Source organism: Hemitrygon akajei, chromosome 25 (assembly GCF_048418815.1).
Source record: "Hemitrygon akajei chromosome 25, sHemAka1.3, whole genome shotgun sequence".
NCBI lineage: Eukaryota > Metazoa > Chordata > Chondrichthyes > Myliobatiformes > Dasyatidae > Hemitrygon > Hemitrygon akajei.
The window spans coordinates 27,415,650-27,436,777 of NC_133148.1; the positions used below are offsets into that span (position 1 = coordinate 27,415,650).

At 50.8% G+C, this 21,128-nt stretch overlaps 2 protein-coding genes across 4 annotated transcripts in view; both read right to left on the reverse strand.

Moving 5' to 3' along the window:
* LOC140716263 (N(6)-adenosine-methyltransferase catalytic subunit METTL3-like) overlaps positions 1 to 11,274 on the reverse strand; it is a 30,539-nt gene extending 19,265 nt beyond the window's left edge. The window contains exons 1-7 of the mRNA XM_073028872.1: positions 11,263 to 11,274; positions 11,050 to 11,208; positions 10,429 to 10,598; positions 10,133 to 10,172; positions 7,831 to 8,018; positions 5,624 to 5,732; positions 5,045 to 5,112 (exon numbers count right to left, since the gene is read on the reverse strand). Of these exons, the coding sequence (XP_072884973.1) occupies positions 5,045 to 5,112; positions 5,624 to 5,732; positions 7,831 to 8,018; positions 10,133 to 10,172; positions 10,429 to 10,598; positions 11,050 to 11,208; positions 11,263 to 11,274 (746 nt within the window). The remainder of the gene's footprint in view (positions 1 to 5,044; positions 5,113 to 5,623; positions 5,733 to 7,830; positions 8,019 to 10,132; positions 10,173 to 10,428; positions 10,599 to 11,049; positions 11,209 to 11,262) is intronic.
* Positions 10,450 to 21,128, reverse strand: part of LOC140716474 (N(6)-adenosine-methyltransferase subunit METTL3-like) — a 93,748-nt gene continuing 83,069 nt past the window's right edge. For 2 of the 3 annotated variants that reach the window (XM_073029235.1, XM_073029234.1), the window contains 2 exons: positions 11,050 to 11,373; positions 10,450 to 10,598 (listed from right to left, as the gene is read on the reverse strand). Coding sequence is in view for 1 of the 3 variants with exons in the window: in XM_073029237.1 (XP_072885338.1) it covers positions 11,353 to 11,373 (21 nt within the window). In the remaining 2 variants the exon portion in view is untranslated. The remainder of the gene's footprint in view (positions 10,599 to 11,049; positions 11,374 to 21,128) is intronic. The other variant, XM_073029237.1, reaches the window with a different exon arrangement.

Sequence of the window (21,128 nt, forward strand, 5' to 3'; positions counted from 1 at the left end):
GAAGACCACTGTTCCTCCCCCCTACAGCCCCCCACATGCACAGAAACACAGGAACAGTAGAAAAGCAGACACCTCTGCCTCGCATGTCGTCCTACCACTGTCCCACACTGTCCCTGAATCTTTCCAACATCTCACAGTGACCCCCCCCCCACCAATGATGGCCCTCAATAGAGGCAGAGAGTCCCAGAGATCCCCCTCCCTCTGAGAGAAGACATTTCTGCCCAGCCCTGTGTTCAATGACCAGCCCTCACCCTTCAACAGCGACCCACTGGTGGGAACATCCCAACACCGCTCCCCCACCCTGCCCTTCCCATCACCTCCACCTCAGGATCTGAGGGGGAAGGACAGAGACACCTCTTGTTCTCCTTCACTCCAAGGGAGACAGATACAGACCACCTGAGCCCTCCTGGTGGTCGACCCATCCTCACTCCCTCCCCGGAACGGCACACCAGTGTCTTTCCTTTCTTCGGAGGTGAGGTCAAGACAAGTTTATTGTCATTTAACTAAATACACGAATATTGTCAAACAAGTCAACGTTTCTCCAGTCCAGGGTGTAAAGCACAGTAGCACACATAACACACAGTAACTAACGAAGGGAAGGATAAAACCTGCAGATGATTCATGCATAAATAACAAACTAAAGTGCATAAATTAAATGTTCTAAGGTACAGAACAGATTAACCAGTGACACTTCGAATGTGATGCGGCAGGAAGTTCAGAAGCCTCATGGCCTGACCGTTTCCCATCCGGACCTTCCTTCTATCGGAGTCTCCTGCCTGATGGTAGAAAGTCAAAGAGGATGCTGGATGGATGGGGCGGGATCCTTGATAACACTAACGACCCAGTGTACACAGCGCTCCTGGTAAATGTCCCTGGAGGATGGTGGTGAGACCCCGATGACCCTCTCAGCCATTCAGCTTGTCACCAAACATGGCAACAAACATCTACGGATGTCTACAGCTGCTGTAGCTCACTGGTTGATCACCGTCCGCTACAGCAATCCCAATGTGCAGGAAAGTAAGACACTAAGAGAACTGGAGCCCAATACATCCCAGACATACCCCCACCCCCCACTGGGGGTATCTACGTGTGTTGCTACCTCAAAAAAGGCAACGTTGATCATCAAAACTCCCCAGCATCCGGGCCACGAGTCTTCTCACAGCTCCCGTCGGGATGAAGCCTAAGTCCCACGCCACCAGGTTCAGGAACAGCTACTTCCTTCGGCTGTTCAGTTCCTGAACCATCCAGTACAACTCTGATCACTACCTCAGTGCAGCAACAATGTTCTTATCGACTTCAGGAGGAGGAAACGAGAGATCTATGAGCCAGTCCTCGTCGGAGGATCAGCCAATCTAAATTCCTCAGACCTGTCCTGGGCCCAGCACACAAGTGCAATAATGAAGAAAGCACGGAGCACCTCTACTCCCTTAGGAATTTGTGGAAATTTGGCATGACATCTAAAACTTCGATAGATGTGTAGTGCAGATAAATTAGACTGGCTGCATCACAGCCCGGCATGGAAACACCAAAGCCCTTGAAAGGAAAATCCTACAAGAGTAATATATTCGGCCCAGTCCATCACAGGCAAAGCCCTCCCCACCACTGAGACATCTACACAAAGCATCGTCACAGGAAAGCAGAGTCCAACATCGTGGACCCCCACCACCCTGGACGTGCTCTCTTCTCACTGCTGCCATCAGGAACAAGATACAGGAGCCTCAGGACTCACACCAGCCGGTTCAGGAACAGTTAACACCCCTCAAACATCAGGCTTTTGAACCAAAAGAGATAACTTCACTTGCCCCACCATTAAAATGTTCCCAGAGCCTATGGACTCTCTTTCAAGGACTCTTCATTTCACATTCTCAATATTTATTGCTTATTATTTCTTTATTTTTGTATTTGCACCATTTGTTTTTTTTGCACACTGGTTGAACTCCCCAGTCGGTGTGGTCTTTCATTGATTATTATTCATTATGGATTTATTGAGTATGCCTTAGTTATTCACTTACGGGATGTGGGGATCGCCAGCTAAGCCAGCATTTATTGCCCATCCCCAGTTGCCCTTGAGAAGGTGGTGATGAGCTGCCTTTTGAACCACTGCAGTCCCTGAGGTGTAGGTACACCCACGGTGCTGTTAGGGAGGGGATTCCGTGATTTTGACCGAGCGACAATGAAGGAACGGCGATACGTTTCCAAGTCAGGATGGTGAGTGACTCAGAGGGGGATTTCCAAGTGGTGGTGTTCCCAGGTATCTGCTGTTCTCGTCCTTCTAGATGGTGCTGGTCGTGGGTCTGGAAGGTGCTGCCTTAGGATCTCTGATGATTATTGAAAGTAGGCTGACAGGGCGGTAATTGGCTGGGTTGGACTTGTCCTGTTTCTTGTGTACAGGACGTACCTGGGCAATGAATCTCTGGGTTGAAAATGGTAACATATATGTGTCAAATTGTTGCTGTGACGCGTCTAGTGTGGTAGAGCAGTGGGTAATGCTCGTTGTTCTCACTCTCAGCTGTCACCGGCTAGCAGTCTTGCGAAGAGGAATCAGAATCAGGTTTATTATCACCGGCATGTGACGTGAAATTTGTTAACTTAGCAGCAGCAGTTCAATGCAGTTCTAGCAGAGAGAAAAATAATACAATAAAAATAATAATAAATAACAAGTTAATCAATTATGTATATTGAATATATTTTTTTAAATGTGCAAAAACAGAACTACCGTATATTAAAAAAGTGAGGTAGGGTCCAAGGGTTCAATGTCCATTTAGGAATCGGATGACAGAGGGGAAGAAGCTGTTCCTGAATCGCTGAGTGTGTGCCTTCAGGGTCCTGTAGCTCCTTCCTGATGGTAGCAGTGAGAATAGGGCATGTCCTGGGTGCTGGGGGTCCTTAATAATGGATGCTGCCTTTCTGAGACACCGCTCCTTGAAGACGTCCTGGGTACTTTGCAGGCTAGTACCCAAGATTGAGGTGACTAGATTTACAACGTTTTGCAGCTTCTTTCGGTCCTGTGCAGTAGCCCCTCCACACTAAACAGCGATGCAGCCTGGTATCCCTGTTGAATGTGTAAGTCTCTTCCTGCCAGTACACAGCCTCTCCAACAGCAAGCCTCATGTCGTGCCTCCTCGCTGTCGACACACGGAAACCGAGCTCCTTTCGGACTCAGGTTGAACTACAGGGGTCAGGGAGGAGGTCTGGCCCCTGCACGTGTAGCACGCAGGCCCATCGGTATTTGTCACGCCCTGGTGCTCATAAACCAGATTCCCAACTATGGGTAAATAGCCCCACTGCCTTGTGGGCAGCCTCGGGAGAGACGAGGGCTACGGGAGTAGATCCAGACAGCGAATCTGGAGTGGAGCCCTTCAGGCGGCTGAACGTCATTGAACATCCTTCCTGCAGCTTCTGCGGCCAAGCTGGTGCCAAACGTATTGCTTCATCAGCTTTCCTTTGGACTACACTGGTGAGGCCGAGAGGGGGATCTTGACGGCTGGGCATCTCAGGATCTCCATACCTCCCGCCCAGGCTTGTGATGATGATTATTGTAAGAACATAAGACATCTGAGCAGAATTAGGCCATCTGGCCCATCGAGTCTGCTCCGCCATTCAATTATGGCTGATCCTTTTTTTAAAATCTCCTCCTCAACCCCAGTTTTCCCAGCCTTCTCCCTGTAACCTTTGTTGCCATGTCCAATCAAGAACCTATGAACCTCTGTCTTAAATACACCCAATGACCTGGCCTCCACAGACGCACGTGGCAACAAATTCCACAAATTCAGCACTCTTTGGTTAAATAAGTTTCTCTGCATCTCTGTTTTGAAAGGGTGCCCCTCTATCCTGAGGCTGTGCCCTCTTGTCCTAGACTCCCCCACCATGGGAAACATTCTTTCCATATCTACTCTGTCTAGGCCTTTCAACATTCAAAAGCTTTCAATGAGATCCCCCCTCATCCTTCTGAATTCCAGCAAGTACAGACCCAGAGCCATCAAACGATCCTTGTATGATAACCCTTTCATTCCTGGAATCATCCTTGTGAACCTCCTCTGGACCCTCTCCAAAGCCAGCACATCTTTTCTAAGATGAGGGGCCCAAAACTGTTCACAATACTCAAGGTGAGGCCTCATCAGGGCCTTATAAAGCCTCAGCATCACACCCCTGCTTTTGTATTCTCATCATCCATTGTCCTTCAATAAAATGGATGTCAACCATATGTACTTTGATAAAAAAAATTACTTTGAATTTTGAAGTTTGAATGTGTTGTTTCTTGTGAAAATGTGGGTCACTTGTGTTTAGCTTCATGTTCTTCTGAACATTGTGTGCCTGGTGCTCTGTGCCTGTGGCTGTAAGTTTTTCATTCCATCGGTGCACAGAAAGTCACAGAAGACTACAGCACAGAAACAGGCCCTTCGGCCAACCTAGTCCATGCCCGGTCCCACCGACCTGCACCCATACAGTTCATCTGACAATAAACTTGACCTTGAACTCAGAATCCACCTGGGATTCAGATTTGTTTATTTATCTCGTGCGGATTGAAACAGAGTGAAACTTTTGAAGCTAACAACCAACACGCCCATGGATGTGCTGCAGCAGACATGCAAATTGACACACGTTCAGGTGGCATCAACATTCAGCACAACAGCACCAAAACCAAATGCAGCAACTACAGAACTTAACGAAATGAGACAACAGCAGCAAAGCAAGCCCCTTCCCACGCTCCCCCCCACCGCTCACCCATCCCCTCATATACAGACAGCACCCCCCACCCCTCACCCATCCCCTCCAACCCCAGGACGGGACAGGCCACCTCCAGCCATTCAGCCCAGTGTTACTGCATTCCTTCCGGGTCGGGAGGTCGGATCCATGCCCAGTGCTCTGGGTGAGGTCTCACCCATTCCCCGTTCACCTGGAACACAATCTCCCCTTTGCGATGCTCCACCCTCCTCGGAGGCTAACTGACCTGCTGACCATTCCCTCCCCCACGTACGGGTGCTTCCTAGGCCCGTCTTGGGAGCTCTTCCCTCCACCCCACCTCCCACGGGGGGCCCTGCTCACCTCAGCCACAATGACATCGCAGTCCAGCCCACGGTTGAAGCCCTGAGGGTTTCCCTTCACCCCCACCTGGAGGAAGGGAACAGAAGAGAGGGTTAGAGTGGTGGAGGTGGGAGTAATGGGGAGAGAGGGGAGAAGGGCAGAGGGGGAAGGGGAGAGAGATAAAGGAGAGGGAGGGGGAGGGAAAGGTGGACAAAGAGGAGGGACATTGAAGGAGGGAAGGGGTTGGGAGGGGAGGGGAGGGGAGGGATGAGAGGAGGGAGGGTACACACCAGACAGTGCTCCATGTGGCTATGAGGAGAGGGCGAGGGGAGGGGGTTATGAGGAGAGGGTGATGGGATGGGGGGTTATGAGGAGAGAGTAAGGGGAGGGGGTTATAAAGAGAGAGTGAGGGGAGGGGTTTATGAGGAGAGGGTGAGGGGAGGGGTTTATGGGGAGAAGGTGAGGGGAGGGGGTTATGAGGAGGGGGTGAGGGGAAGGGGTTCATGGGGAGAGGGTGAGGGGAGGGGGTTATAAAGAGAGAATGAGGGGAGGGGTTTATGAGGAGAGGGTGAGGGGAGGTGTGGGGTGGGGGTCTCACCAGGCAGTGCTCCTTGCCATGGTTTAGCCAATGGCCAGTCCGTCCGGTCCGGATGATCCGCTGCAGTTGATTGGTCTTCACCCAGATGATCTCATCCACTCTCTCATAGCTGATTGGTGGAGAAAAGATGCAGGGAGGTGACAGGAAGTGGGCGACAGAGTGGGAGGGAGAGAAGGAATTAGGGAAGAGAAGGGGTGGATGTGTACTGACCACTAAGGTGGGGGAATGGGTCAGTGGGGCAGGTGTGAGGAGAGGGGGGGAGGGTAAGGGTGGGAAGAGTGGCGCAGGAGTGGGAGGAGGGGGGAGGGGAGGAGTGGGAAGGGGAGAGGGAGTTTGAGGGTAAGAGCAAGGGGGATGAGGGGAGAGGGAAGGGGGATTAAGGGGAGGGGAGGGGAGGGAGAGGGTAGGGAGAGTGAGGGGGAGGGAGAGGGAAACAACTCCAGAGAAAACAACTCAAGTTTGTTGACCTCTCCTTGTAGCTCCTGCCCTCTACACCAGACAGCATCCTGGTGAGCCTCTTCTGGATTCTCTCCAAAGCCCCCACACCCTTCCTGTAATGGGGTGACCGGCAATGAGCATAAGACTCCGGATATGGCCTGACCAGAACTTTGTAAACCTTCAACATGAACTTCCCAGCTCAGTCCCTTAGCTGATAAAGACCTTCTTTACCACCCTATCCACCAGAGCAGCCACTTTCAGGAACCTGTGGACCAGCACCCCAAGATCCCTCTGCTAACTCCAGGGTCCATGTACAATGTTCATGGAACAGTACAGCACAGGAACAGGCCAATCAGCCCACAATGTTGTGCCAAACCAGCTAAGATGCAAATCAAACACACCCAAACACTAATCCCTCCCACCTTCTCCACGTCCTTATCCCTCCATCTTCCTTACATCCAGGTGCCTATCCGAGTATCTCTTAAAAGCCTCTAATGTATTTGCCTCCACCACCATACCAGGCAGCACATTCCAGGCATCCACCACTCTCTGAGTAATCAACTTACCCTCACATTCCCCCTCTCACCTTCAATGCATGCACTCTGGTATTTGACAATTCTACCCTGGGAAACAGGTACTCTCTGTCCACTCTATCTATGCTTCTCATAACCTCTATCAGATCTCCTGACGCTCTAGAGAAAACAACCCAAGTTTGTCCAGCCTCTCGTGATAGCACATGCCCTCTAAACCAGGCAGCATCCTGGTAAACCTCCCTTTCACCCTCTCCAAAGTCTCAACATCCTTCCTATAGTGTCCCTTTACACTCGACTTCCCAAAGTGCAACACCTCATACTTGCCTGGATTAAACACCATCTGCCATTTCTCTGCCCATATTTGCAAATATCTGCTCTCTCCTTTGGCAAACGTCTGAGCTATCCACAACATCACTGATATATGTTTCATCTGAAAAGTTGCAAACCCACCCACCCACATTTTCATGTGGGTCCTTTATATTTTTTGCAAACAGTAGAGGTCCCAGTAGTCACAGACATCCAGTTAGGTTAAGTCCCACTGACCACTGTCCTCTGCCTCAGCGGGCAAGACAGTTCTGAATCCAATCAGCCAATTTACCATGTACCTTAAATCTTCTCCCATGAAAGACTTTGTCAAACACCTTTCTAAAATTCACCTGGTCGAAATGCAAAGCTCGAACTTCATCAATCACCTTCAACAGCTTATCGAAATACTCTGCCCACAAGACATGACCCACCCTGCACAAAGCCCCGCTGACTGTCCCTAATCACACCGGGTTCAATTTGAGATCAGAGAATGTAGACAGTATACAACCTGAAATTCTTACTCTTCACAGACAACCTCGAAACAGGAAAAAACACCCCCGAGGAATGAATGACAGAAAACCTTAGAGTCCCAAAACCTCCCATCTCCCCCACGCACTAGCAAAACCATCAACCCTTGCCCCTACTTGTTCCAGCACACACTACCCACCATGCAAACAACAGCAAAGCCCCCAAAGAGAGGCCATGATCTAGAACCCGTTAAAAACTAACTGACCATCCCAACACTTTGACATGGTGTCTCAATTGCTCAGTGATCTTATCCTGAAGGATTCTCTCCAGGAACTTCCCTACCAGTGATGTGAGACCCATTGGCCATCGGTTTAAAGTATTATCCCCATTTCCCTTCTGGAATAAAGCGACATTAGGTACAGCCAGGCTGCCCACCCCTGCTCCTTGCCCCCTGGTGCCTACCTGCCAGTGACCCAGAGGAAGAGGAAGTCGTCATCTTGGAGCACGGGAATGTTGAGCCTCCTTATCTCGTTGTCGGTGAGGGTGCCGTAGGGCAGCTCCATGTGGATGTCCCGGGGGGGGTCGGCCATCACCACGGCAAACTTCCCCAGGATGCTGACGTCCAGGAACCGGATATCACAGCAGATCCACTGCGAGGGGAGGGAAAGGGGAGAGGGGTTGTGAGGGGAAGAGGAGGGCGCAAGAGACGGGGAGGGAGGGGGCATGAGAGATTGTTACTGTCTATTCACACTCTCCCAGCACATGCATCGCTTGTCACACTCACTCACAAAGACACATACGCACCTCGTGTCACGGAACAGTATGGCACAGTACAGGTCCTTTAGCCCACAGCAATGAACCATCTCCAAGATCAATTTAACCCTTTCCTCCCACGTGGCCCTCTATCACCCATATCCCTGTCTAAGAATATCTTAAATGTCCCCAGTGTATCTGCCTCTACCGCCAACGCTGGCAGAGCGTTCCCCAGAGGCCCCCATTCTCTGCGTAATAAACCTACTCTGACTTCCCTCTGTTACTTCCTCCGATCACGTCCTCTTGTACTAGCCATTTCCACTCAGTTGGCTGTCCACTCTGTTGCTTAACATCAGTCATCTCCCATTCTCCTTCAGTCCAAAGAGAAAAGCCCTGCCTCGTTCAACCTTTCCTCATAAAACATGCTCTTTAATCCAGGCAACACCTCCTCCGCACCCTCTCGAAAGCTTCCACATCCTTCCTATAATGAGGTGACTGGAACTGAACACAATATCTCTTCACATAATTTTCGAGATTAAATCCAGGCAGAATGTCTGCCATCCACTACCACCTTTTGCGTTCCGCGCGCAAGCCGATATTGAACCCCTGCAGCCCAGGTACTCTGGGTCCTGTGCCTCCTGAATTTCTAGGTGAGCCCCCCCATGGTGAACTCCTTCCCAAAGCCCATGGTCACCACATCCATCACTCTAACTTCAATCTGATTGGTCAGTTTTATCAGAAGTATCCTTCAGGCTCGTGAGACATGACCTGCCCCTCACAAAGCCATGTTGATCATCTCTAATCAGACTATTCTTCTCCGAATCCTCGAAAATCCCGTCTCTAAGAATCCCCTCCAATAGCTTGTCCAGCTCTACTACTATGTCGACTCAGGCCTGGGGGCCAGCGTCAGGGAAATAAGGCATAAAGCATGCCCAGCTCACTGGTCTGTAACTCCCAGGATTATCCCTATTCCCTTTCTTGAACATAGGAATAACATTTGCCTGCCTCCAATCTTCCGGTACTACTCCAGTGGCCGGCGAGGACCCAAAGATGGTCACCAGAGGTGATGGTCAGGTGTGTGTCTCATATACGCAGCCCATGTCTCACACGGGTACCCCATGTCACAAACACATACCCCCACCCCCTGGATTTCACACCCACACACACACACTCCCCATGTCCCATGCTCACACAATGAATCACTCACACACCATCTCTCAACACACAAACACGCTCTCTCCCCAGTTCCACACACAGACAGACACGCACTCACACACACTGTAAGATACAGGAGTAGAATTAGACCATTCGGCCCGTCGAGTCTGCTCCACCATTTCATCATGGCTGATCCATTTCCCTCTCAGCTCCAATCTCCTGCCTTCTCCCCGTATCCCTTCATGCCCTGACCAATCAAGAATCTATCAATCTCTGCCTTAAGTATTCGTAAAGACTTGGCCTCCACAGCTGCCTGTGGCAACGAATTCCAGATTCACCATTCACTGGCTAAAGAAATTCCGCCACGTCTCCGTTGTAAAGGGATGCCCCTCTATTTGGAGGCTGTGTCCTCTCGTCTTAGACTATCCCAACATAGGAATTATGTCGGCCACTCCCTGTTTGACCCGCAGCCATGTCCAGCAAAAGTTTCAGGACACTAAAAGCCAGAACAAATAGACTGGGGAACAGCTTCTATCCCAGAGCTGTGGCCTCCATCACACCACTCCCACAGAACAATGACTGAAACTGTGAGCACACACAGGGACTCAAATACTTGCACTAACGGCACTTTGTGCATTACTGTGACATTCTGGTGCTGCTGCAACTTATTTTCTGCTACTTATCTATTTAATACTGTTTTTCTATTACTGTCTTGTTTTTATCTACCACTTTGTTTGATTGCCTGAGAGGAAGCCAAATAAAGTTTCATTGTATCCAGGAAGAACCAGGGGTGAAAGAAACCCCAACACAAAAGGTTCTGGACACTTTCCCCCAGCCCTACTTCCCACCCACCCACCTGAAGTGAAGCTTGTGGCAGGGCTGTTCCAGGATCAGGGCTCTCAAAAACATCACATACTTCAATCACAATCCCACAATCCTCCTGTTCCCCTTGTCCTGCCCCTCCCACCCTCTGCCCTCTCTTCCTTCAGCCCTTCACGACGTCACCCTCCCCCCCACGTCCGCAACTGAAGTGAACTTTGAGGCAGGACCCCTCCAATAGGCCCTGGGTCCTCGTATACACCACCTCTCTCCCACACCCCCGACGACCCCTCTCCATCATGTCCCTGCCACCACACTCCCCACTGCCCCCACCTGAAGTGGAGTTTGCGGCCCTCCAGGTCCTGGGCCCTCATACACTCGAGTTTGGTGCCGTGGTCACAGAACTCCTGCACCTGGGCGCGGCCGCGCAACCAGAACTTCTCCACCATCGACTGCTCCTTCGCCGTGCTGGTGTTCAGCAGCTCCAGGATCTCCTGGCTCATCTGGGGGAGAGGGAGAGTCACTGAGGGAGCTCCCCACACGGGGGATCAGCACTAAGAGATCCCCACGCTCAGCGGGGTGGTAGTGCCAGGCGATCCCTGTGGCCCACAGGTGGCTGTGCTGAGAGATCATTGTACCTCTGTGAGAGCAGAGGGGAATCTCCCCTCCCCCCTGTGCAAGAGGGAGTGTCAGTGAGGGATCCTTCTTTTCTGCCCTCTGCACCTGCACTGCTCCTCCCACAGAGGAGGAGCTCCTCTGCCCCTCCAACCCCACCCCCTTGTTTCTACCCTACTCACCGCCCCCTCCTAAACTCTCACTTTCTCCCTTCCCGTACTACACCCACATCACCTCACTCCCTCCCTCCCCTCTAACCCTCTCCCCCCAGCTTGTTTCCCAATCCCTCTCACCCATCCTCTCCCTTACCACCCTCCCAGCCCCCAGGACGAGCTGTACCTTCTTGCTCTGCCTCTCCTTGGTGGATTGCTGGTTCAGCAGCCTCTCGATCTCCAGGTCCAGTTCAGAGGCCACCTTGCGGGACTTCTTGGCGGGCTCGGGCGGCTTCCTGTTGGGCGGGGAGGGGGCGGATCCGATCGGAGGGGGCGGCTTGCCCTCCTAGGGCAGAAGCACCAGCATGGCCGAGAGCTTGGTGTGGTCGGCGAAGGTGACGGTGGTGGGCATGCCGTCCTGGGACAGGCCCCCTCGCACCTCAATCAGCTCCTGGGCCGCAAACTTCTGCAGGAGGCTCTCCACGTTCCCCTAGGTCACCGAGCACTGGAGCTTGGGTGGGGGACAGGTAAAGACAGGGATAGAGTCATAGAGAAGTACAGCACAGAAACGGGCCCTTCAGCCCACCTAATCCATGCCCAACCATTTAAACTGCCTCCTCCCACCGACCTGCACTGGGACCATATGCCCTCATACCCCTACCAAACATGTACCTATCGAAACATCACTTAAACGTTGAAAGCGAGCTCGTGTACACCGCTTGTGCTGGCAGCTCATTCCACATTCTCACGACTCTCTGAGTGAAGTTTCCCCTCATCTTCCCTTTAAACTTTTCACCTTCCCCACCCAACCTCAGCGGAAAAAGCCTGCTTGCATTTACCCAACCATACCCCTCATAATTTTGTATTCCTCTATTATCCCTCAATCTTCCACATTCTGAGGAATAAAGAAGGTAAGACAGCGGCAATACTTCATTAGGGATTTGAGCAGATTTGCTTTGTCAACTAAAACACTTGAAGACTTCTACAAGTGTACTGTGGAGAACATTCTGACTGGCCGCATCACCGCCTGGTATGGGGGTGGGGGGGAGAGATCAACTACACAGATCGAAATAAGTTGCAGACGCTTTAAAAATTAATCATGGTCACTGCTACTACCCTCCATAGCATCTAGGACATCTTCAAGGAGTGGCGCCTCAGAAAGGCAGGACCCCCACCGCCCAGGACATGCCCTCTTCACACTGTTGACGTCAGGAAGGAGGGACAGAAGCCTAAAGGAACACAATCAGCGATTCAAAAACAGCTTCTTCCCCTTTGCCATCCGATTTCTAAATGGACATTGAACCCAGGAACACCACCTCCCTACTTGTTTTATTTTTGATTTTCAACTTAACTATTTAATGGATATATCTATGCTTAAAGTAACTTTGTTTTTTCCCTCTGTACTGACTTATCCCATTGTACTGCTGCCACAAAGATAACAAATTCCACGACAAATGCAGGTGATATTAAAACTGATTCTGATAAAGCCCTAAGCTGTTCAATATTTCTATTTAACTCAGGTCGTCCAGACCTAGCAACATCCTTATAAATTTTCTCCGCACTCTTTCAACCTTATTTACATGGGGGGGGGGGTGGGGTAGGAAGAGAGGGGAGGACAGAGAAGGGGAGCGGGAAATGGGATAGAGATAGTTGGGGGAACAGGAGGGACACAGAGGGGAAGAGAGGGGTGAGAGTAAGTTTCCTGCTACCTCTGTCTTTAGGTAAGCTGCCCCACAGCCCCATTGACCCATCTTCTATCCTGACCTCAGATGCCATCTGTGTGGAGTTTGCACAGTACCCCTGTGACCGTACAGGGTGCTCCAGGGTCCTTTCACACCTGCAGATGTACAGGCTGGTGGGTTTATTGGGCAAGACAAGCTGCGCCCCGAGTCTGTGGCTGACAGGAAGCATCTGGGGAGAGCTGATGGGAACGTGGGGAAAGTGGAATGCGATCGATGTAACTGGGTCAGCATGGAGAGTGTGGGCCGAACACCCGTGTGTGATGGGATGAGGGAGTTTCATATTGTGTCTGACCCTGGGAGTGTGTGATGGGACAGTGTGGAGGGAGTTTCACTCTGTGTCTGACCACGGTAGTGTGTGATGGGACGGTGCGGAGGGAGCTTCACTCTGTGTCTGACCCCGGGAGTGTGTGATAGGACGGCGCGGAGGGAGTTTCACTCTGTGTCTGACCCCGGGAGTGTGTGATGGGACAGTGTGGAGGGAGCTTCACTCTGTGTCTGACCCCGGGAGTGTGTGATGGGACAGTGTGGAGGGAGTTTCACTCTGTGTCTGACCCTGGGAGTGTGTGATGGGACAGTGTGGAGGGAGTTTCACTCTGTGTCTGACCCTGGGAGTGTGTGATGGGACAGTGTGGAGGGAGTTTTACTCTGTGTCTGACCCTGGGAGTGTGTGAACGGACGGTGTGGAGGGAGTCTCACCCTGAGCCTAACTCAGTGGCGCTCTATCCCCCTCTCTCACTGATAACAAATCGTTCTATCCTCCTCTCTCACTGATAACAAATCGTTCTATCCCCCTCTCTCCCTGATAAGAGTGTTCTATCCCCCTCTCTCACTGATAAGAGTGCTCTATCCCCCACTCTCACTGATAAGAGTGCTCTATCCCCCTCTCTCCCTGATAAGAGTGCTCTATCCCCCCCTCTCACTGATAAGAGTGTTCTATCCCCCCTCTCTCACTGATAAGAGTGTTCTATCCCCCCTCTCTCACTGATAAGAGTGTTCTATCCCCTCTCTCCCTGATAACAGTGCTCTATCCCCCTCTCTCACTGATAAGAGTGCTCTATCCCCCTCTCTCCCTGATAAGAGTGCTCTATCCCCCCTCTCTCACTGATAAGAGTGCTCTATCCCCCTCTCTCACTGATAACAAATCATTCTATCCCCCTCTCTCCCTGATAAGAGTGTTCTATCCCCCTCTCTCCCTGATGTGTTCTATCCCCCTCTCTCACTGATAAGTGTTCTATCCCCCTCTCTCACTGTTAAGAGTGTTCTATCCCCCTCTCTCCCTGATGTGTTCAATCCCCCTCTCTCACTGATAAGTGTTCTATCCCCCTCTCTCACTGATAAGAGTGTTCTATCCCCCCTCTCTCACTGATAAGTGTTCTATCCCCCTCTCTCACTGATAAGAGTGTTCTATCCCCTCTCTCCCTGATAACAGTGCTCTATCCCCCCTCTCTCACTGATAAGAGTGCTCTATCCCCCTCTCTCACTGATAAGAGTGCTCTATCCCCCTCTCTCCCTGATAAGAGTGCTCTATCCCCCCTCTCTCACTGATAAGAGTGCTCTATCCCCCTCTCTCACTGATAACAAATCATTCTATCCCCCTCTCTCCCTGATAAGAGTGTTCTATCCCCCTCTCTCCCTGATGTGTTCTATCCCCCTCTCTCACTGATAAGAGTGTTCTATCCCTCTCTCTCCCTGATAAGTGTTCTATCTCCCTCTCTCACTGATAACAAATCATTCTATCCCCCTCTCTCCCTGATAAGAGTGCTCTATCCCCCCTCTCACTGATAAGTGTTCTATCCCCCTCTCTCCCTGATAAGAGTGTTCTATCCCCCCTCTCTCACTGATAAGAGTGTTCTATCCCCCTCTCTCCCTGATAAGAGTGCTCTATCCCCCCCTCACTGATAAGAGTGCTCTATCCCCCTCTCTCCCGGATAAGAGTGCTCTATCCCCCTCACTCCCTGATAAGAGTGTTCTATCCCCCTCTCTCACTGATAAGAGTGTTCTATCCCCCCTCTCTCCCTGATAAGAGTGTTCTATCCCCCCTCTCTCACTGATAAGAGTGTTCTATCCCCCTCTCTCCCTGATAAGAGTGCTCTATCCCCCTCTCTCACTGATAAGAGTGTTCTATCCCCCTTCTCTCACTGATAAGAGTGTTCTATCCCCCCTCTCTCACTGATAAGAGTGTTCTATCCCCCTCTCTCCCTGATAAGAGTGCTCTATCCCCCCCTCTCACTGATAAGAGTGTTCTATCCCCCTCTCTCCCTGATAAGAGTGCTCTATCCCCCCTCTCACTGATAAGAGTGCTCTATTCCCCTCTCTCCCGGATAAGAGTGCTCTATCCCCCTCTCTCACTGATAAGAGTGTTCTATCCCCCTCTCTCCCGGATAAGAGTGTTCTATCCCCCTCTCTCACTGATAAGAGTGCTCTATCCCCCTCTCTCCCTGATAAGAGTGTTCTATCCCCCCTCTCTCACTGATAAGAGTGCTCTATCCCCTTCTCTCACTGATAAGTGTTCTATCCCCCCTCTCTCACTGATAAGAGTGCTCTATCCCCTTCTCTCACTGATAAGAGTGCTCTATCCCCCTCTCTCACTGATAAGTGTTCTATCCCCCCTCTCTCACTGATAAGAGTGCTCTATCCCCCTCTCTCCCGGATAAGAGTGCTCTATCCCCTTCTCTCACTGATAAGAGTGTTCTATCCCCCCTCTCTCACTGATAAGAGTGTTCTATCCCCCCTCTCACTGATAAGAGTGTTCTATCCCCCTCTCTCCCTGATAAGAGTGCTCTATCCCCCCCTCTCACTGATAAGAGTGTTCTATCCCCCTCTCTCCCTGATAAGAGTGCTCTATCCCCCCTCTCACTGATAAGAGTGCTCTATTCCCCTCTCTCCCGGATAAGAGTGCTCTATCCCCCTCTCTCACTGATAAGAGTGTTCTATCCTCCTCTCTCCCGGATAAGAGTGTTCTATCCCCCTCTCTCACTGATAAGAGTGCTCTATCCCCCTCTCTCCCTGATAAGAGTGTTCTATCCCCCCTCTCTCACTGATAAGAGTGCTCTATCCCCTTATCTCACTGATAAGAGTGTTCTATCCCCCCTCTCTCACTGATAAGAGTGCTCTATCCCCTTCTCTCACTGATAAGAGTGCTCTATCCCCCTCTCTCACTGATAAGTGTTCTATCCCCCCTCTCTCACTGATAAGAGTGCTCTATCCCCCTCTCTCCCGGATAAGAGTGCTCTATCCCCTTCTCTCACTGATAAGAGTGTTCTATCCCCCCTCTCTCACTGATAAGAGTGTTCTATCCCCCCTCTCACTGATAAGAGTGTTCTATCCCCCTCTCTCCCGGATAAGAGTGCTCTATCCCCCTCTCTCACTGATAAGTGTTCTATCCCCCCTCTCTCACTGATAAGAGTGCTCTATCCCCCTCTCTCCCGGATAAGAGTGCTCTATCCCCCTCTCTCCCTGATAAGAGTGCTCTATCCCCTTCTCTCACTGATAAGAGTGTTCTATCCCCCCTCTCTCACTGATAAGAGTGCTCTATCCCCCTCTCTCCCTGATAAGAGTGCTCTATCCCCCCTCTCTCACTGATAAGAGTGCTCTATCCCCTTCTCTCACTGATAAGAGTGTTCTATCCCCCCTCTCTCACTGATAAGAGTGTTCTATCCCCCCTCTCACTGATAAGAGTGTTCTATCCCCCTCTCTCCCGGATAAGAGTGCTCTATCCCCCTCTCTCACTGATAAGTGTTCTATCCCCCCTCTCTCACTGATAAGAGTGCTCTATCCCCTTCTCTCACTGATAAGAGTGTTCTATCCCCCCTCTCTCACTGATAAGAGTGTTCTATCCCCCCTCTCACTGATAAGAGTGTTCTATCCCCCTCTCTCACTGATACGTGTTCTATCCCCCCTCTCTCCCTGATAAGAGTGTTCTATCCCCCCTCTCTCACTGATAAGAGTGTTCTATCCCCCTCTCTCCCTGATAAGAGTGCTCTATCCCCCTCTCTCACTGATAAGAGTGTTCTATCCCCCTTCTCTCACTGATAAGAGTGTTCTATCCCCCCTCTCTCACTGATAAGAGTGTTCTATCCCCCTCTCTCCCTGATAAGAGTGCTCTATCCCCCCCTCTCACTGATAAGAGTGTTCTATCCCCCTCTCTCCCTGATAAGAGTGCTCTATCCCCCCTCTCTCTGATAAGAGTGCTCTATTCCCCTCTCTCCCGGATAAGAGTGCTCTATCCCCCTCTCTCACTGATAAGAGTGTTCTATCCCCCTCTCTCCCGGATAAGAGTGTTCTATCCCCCTCTCTCACTGATAAGAGTGCTCTATCCCCCTCTCTCCCTGATAAGAGTGTTCTATCCCCCCTCTCTCACTGATAAGAGTGCTCTATCCCCTTCTCTCACTGATAAGTGTTCTATCCCCCCTCTCTCACTGATAAGAGTGCTCTATCCCCTTCTCTCACTGATAAGAGTGCTCTATCCCCCTCTCTCACTGATAAGTGTTCTATCCCCCCTCTCTCACTGATAAGAGTGCTCTATCCCCCTCTCTCCCGGATAAGAGTGCTCTATCCCCTTCTCTCACTGATAAGAGTGTTCTATCCCCCCTCTCTCACTGATAAGAGTGTTCTATCCCCCCTCTCACTGATAAGAGTGTTCTATCCCCCTCTCTCCCTGATAAGAGTGCTCTATCCCCCCCTCTCACTGATAAGAGTGTTCTATCCCCCTCTCTCCCTGATAAGAGTGCTCTATCCCCCCTCTCACTGATAAGAGTGCTCTATTCCCCTCTCTCCCGGATAAGAGTGCTCTATCCCCCTCTCTCACTGATAAGAGTGTTCTATCCTCCTCTCTCCCGGATAAGAGTGTTCTATCCCCCTCTCTCACTGATAAGAGTGCTCTATCCCCCTCTCTCCCTGATAAGAGTGTTCTATCCCCCCTCTCTCACTGATAAGAGTGCTCTATCCCCTTATCTCACTGATAAGAGTGTTCTATCCCCCCTCTCTCACTGATAAGAGTGCTCTATCCCCTTCTCTCACTGATAAGAGTGCTCTATCCCCCTCTCTCACTGATAAGTGTTCTATCCCCCCTCTCTCACTGATAAGAGTGCTCTATCCCCCTCTCTCCCGGATAAGAGTGCTCTATCCCCTTCTCTCACTGATAAGAGTGTTCTATCCCCCCTCTCTCACTGATAAGAGTGTTCTATCCCCCCTCTCACTGATAAGAGTGTTCTATCCCCCTCTCTCCCGGATAAGAGTGCTCTATCCCCCTCTCTCACTGATAAGTGTTCTATCCCCCCTCTCTCACTGATAAGAGTGCTCTATCCCCCTCTCTCCCGGATAAGAGTGCTCTATCCCCCTCTCTCCCTGATAAGAGTGCTCTATCCCCTTCTCTCACTGATAAGAGTGTTCTATCCCCCCTCTCTCACTGATAAGAGTGCTCTATCCCCCTCTCTCCCTGATAAGAGTGCTCTATCCCCCCTCTCTCACTGATAAGAGTGCTCTATCCCCTTCTCTCACTGATAAGAGTGTTCTATCCCCCCTCTCTCACTGATAAGAGTGTTCTATCCCCCCTCTCACTGATAAGAGTGTTCTATCCCCCTCTCTCCCGGATAAGAGTGCTCTATCCCCCTCTCTCACTGATAAGTGTTCTATCCCCCCTCTCTCACTGATAAGAGTGCTCTATCCCCTTCTCTCACTGATAAGAGTGTTCTATCCCCCCTCTCTCACTGATAAGAGTGTTCTATCCCCCCTCTCACTGATAAGAGTGTTCTATCCCCCTCTCTCACTGATACGTGTTCTATCCCCCCTCTCTCACTGATAAGAGTGTTCTATCCCCCTCTCTCCCGGATAAGAGTGCTCTATCCCCCTCTCTCACTGATAAGTGTTCTATCCCCCCTCTCTCACTGATAAGAGTGCTCTATCCCCCTCTCTCCCGGATAAGAGTGCTCTATCCCCCTCTCTCCCTGATAAGAGTGCTCTATCCCCTTCTCTCACTGATAAGAGTGTTCTATCCCCCCTCTCTCACTGATAAGAGTGCTCTATCCCCCTCTCTCCCTGATAAGAGTGCTCTATCCCCCCTCTCTCACTGATAAGAGTGCTCTATCCCCTTCTCTCACTGATAAGAGTGTTCTATCACCCCTCTCTCACTGATAAGAGTGTTCTATCCCCCTCTCTCACTGATAAGAGTGTTCTATCCCCCCTCTCTCCCTGATAAGAGTGCTCAACCCCCCTCTCTCCCTGATAAGAGTGCTCTATCCCCCCCTCTCACTGATAAGTGTTCTATCCCCCTCTCTCCCTGATAAGAGTGTTCTATCCCCCCTCTCTCACTGATAAGAGTGTTCTATCCCCCTCTCTCCCTGATAAGAGTGCTCTATCCCCCCCTCACTGATAAGAGTGCTCTATCCCCCTCTCTCCCGGATAAGAGTGCTCTATCCCCCTCACTCCCTGATAAGAGTGTTCTATCCCCCTCTCTCACTGATAAGAGTGTTCTATCCCCCCTCTCTCCCTGATAAGAGTGTTCTATCCCCCCTCTCTCACTGATAAGAGTGTTCTATCCCCCTCTCTCCCTGATAAGAGTGCTCTATCCCCCTCTCTCACTGATAAGAGTGTTCTATCCCCCTTCTCTCACTGATAAGAGTGTTCTATCCCCCCTCTCTCACTGATAAGAGTGTTCTATCCCCCTCTCTCCCTGATAAGAGTGCTCTATCCCCCCCTCTCACTGATAAGAGTGTTCTATCCCCCTCTCTCCCTGATAAGAGTGCTCTATCCCCCCTCTCACTGATAAGAGTGCTCTATTCCCCTCTCTCCCGGATAAGAGTGCTCTATCCCCCTCTCTCACTGATAAGAGTGTTCTATCCCCCTCTCTCCCGGATAAGAGTGTTCTATCCCCCTCTCTCACTGATAAGAGTGCTCTATCCCCCTCTCTCCCTGATAAGAGTGTTCTATCCCCCCTCTCTCACTGATAAGAGTGCTCTATCCCCTTCTCTCACTGATAAGTGTTCTATCCCCCCTCTCTCACTGATAAGAGTGCTCTATCCCCTTCTCTCACTGATAAGAGTGCTCTATCCCCCTCTCTCACTGATAAGTGTTCTATCCCCCCTCTCTCACTGATAAGAGTGCTCTATCCCCCTCTCTCCCGGATAAGAGTGCTCTATCCCCTTCTCTCACTGATAAGAGTGTTCTATCCCCCCTCTCTCACTGATAAGAGTGTTCTATCCCCCCTCTCACTGATAAGAGTGTTCTATCCCCCTCTCTCCCTGATAAGAGTGCTCTATCCCCCCCTCTCACTGATAAGAGTGTTCTATCCCCCTCTCTCCCTGATAAGAGTGCTCTATCCCCCCTCTCACTGATAAGAGTGCTCTATTCCCCTCTCTCCCGGATAAGAGTGCTCTATCCCCCTCTCTCACTGATAAGAGTGTTCTATCCTCCTCTCTCCCGGATAAGAGTGTTCTATCCCCCTCTCTCACTGATAAGAGTGCTCTATCCCCCTCTCTCCCTGATAAGAGTGTTCTATCCCCCCTCTCTCACTGATAAGAGTGCTCTATCCCCTTATCTCACTGATAAGAGTGTTCTATCCCCCCTCTCTCACTGATAAGAGTGCTCTATCCCCTTCTCTCACTGATAAGAGTGCTCTATCCCCCTCTCTCACTGATAAGTGTTCTATCCCCCCTCTCTCACTGATAAGAGTGCTCTATCCCCCTCTCTCCCGGATAAGAGTGCTCTATCCCCTTCTCTCACTGATAAGAGTGTTCTATCCCCCCTCTCTCACTGATAAGAGTGTTCTATCCCCCCTCTCACTGATAAGAGTGTTCTATCCCCCTCTCTCCCGGATAAGAGTGCTCTATCCCCCTCTCTCACTGATAAGTGTTCTATCCCCCCTCTCTCACTGATAAGAGTGCTCTATCCCCCTCTCTCCCGGATAAGAGTGCTCTATCCCCCTCTCTCCCTGATAAGAGTGCTCTATCCCCTTCTCTCACTGATAAGAGTGTTCTATCCCCCCTCTCTCACTGATAAGAGTGCTCTATCCCCCTCTCTCCCTGATAAGAGTGCTCTATCCCCCCTCTCTCACTGATAAGAGTGCTCTATCCCCTTCTCTCACTGATAAGAGTGTTCTATCCCCCCTCTCTCACTGATAAGAGTGTTCTATCCCCCCTCTCACTGATAAGAGTGTTCTATCCCCCTCTCTCCCGGATAAGAGTGCTCTATCCCCCTCTCTCACTGATAAGTGTTCTATCCCCCCTCTCTCACTGATAAGAGTGCTCTATCCCCTTCTCTCACTGATAAGAGTGTTCTATCCCCCCTCTCTCACTGATAAGAGTGTTCTATCCCCCCTCTCACTGATAAGAGTGTTCTATCCCCCTCTCTCACTGATACGTGTTCTATCCCCCCTCTCTCCCTGATAAGAGTGTTCTATCCCCCCTCTCTCACTGATAAGAGTGTTCTATCCCCCTCTCTCCCTGATAAGAGTGCTCTATCCCCCTCTCTCACTGATAAGAGTGTTCTATCCCCCTTCTCTCACTGATAAGAGTGTTCTATCCCCCCT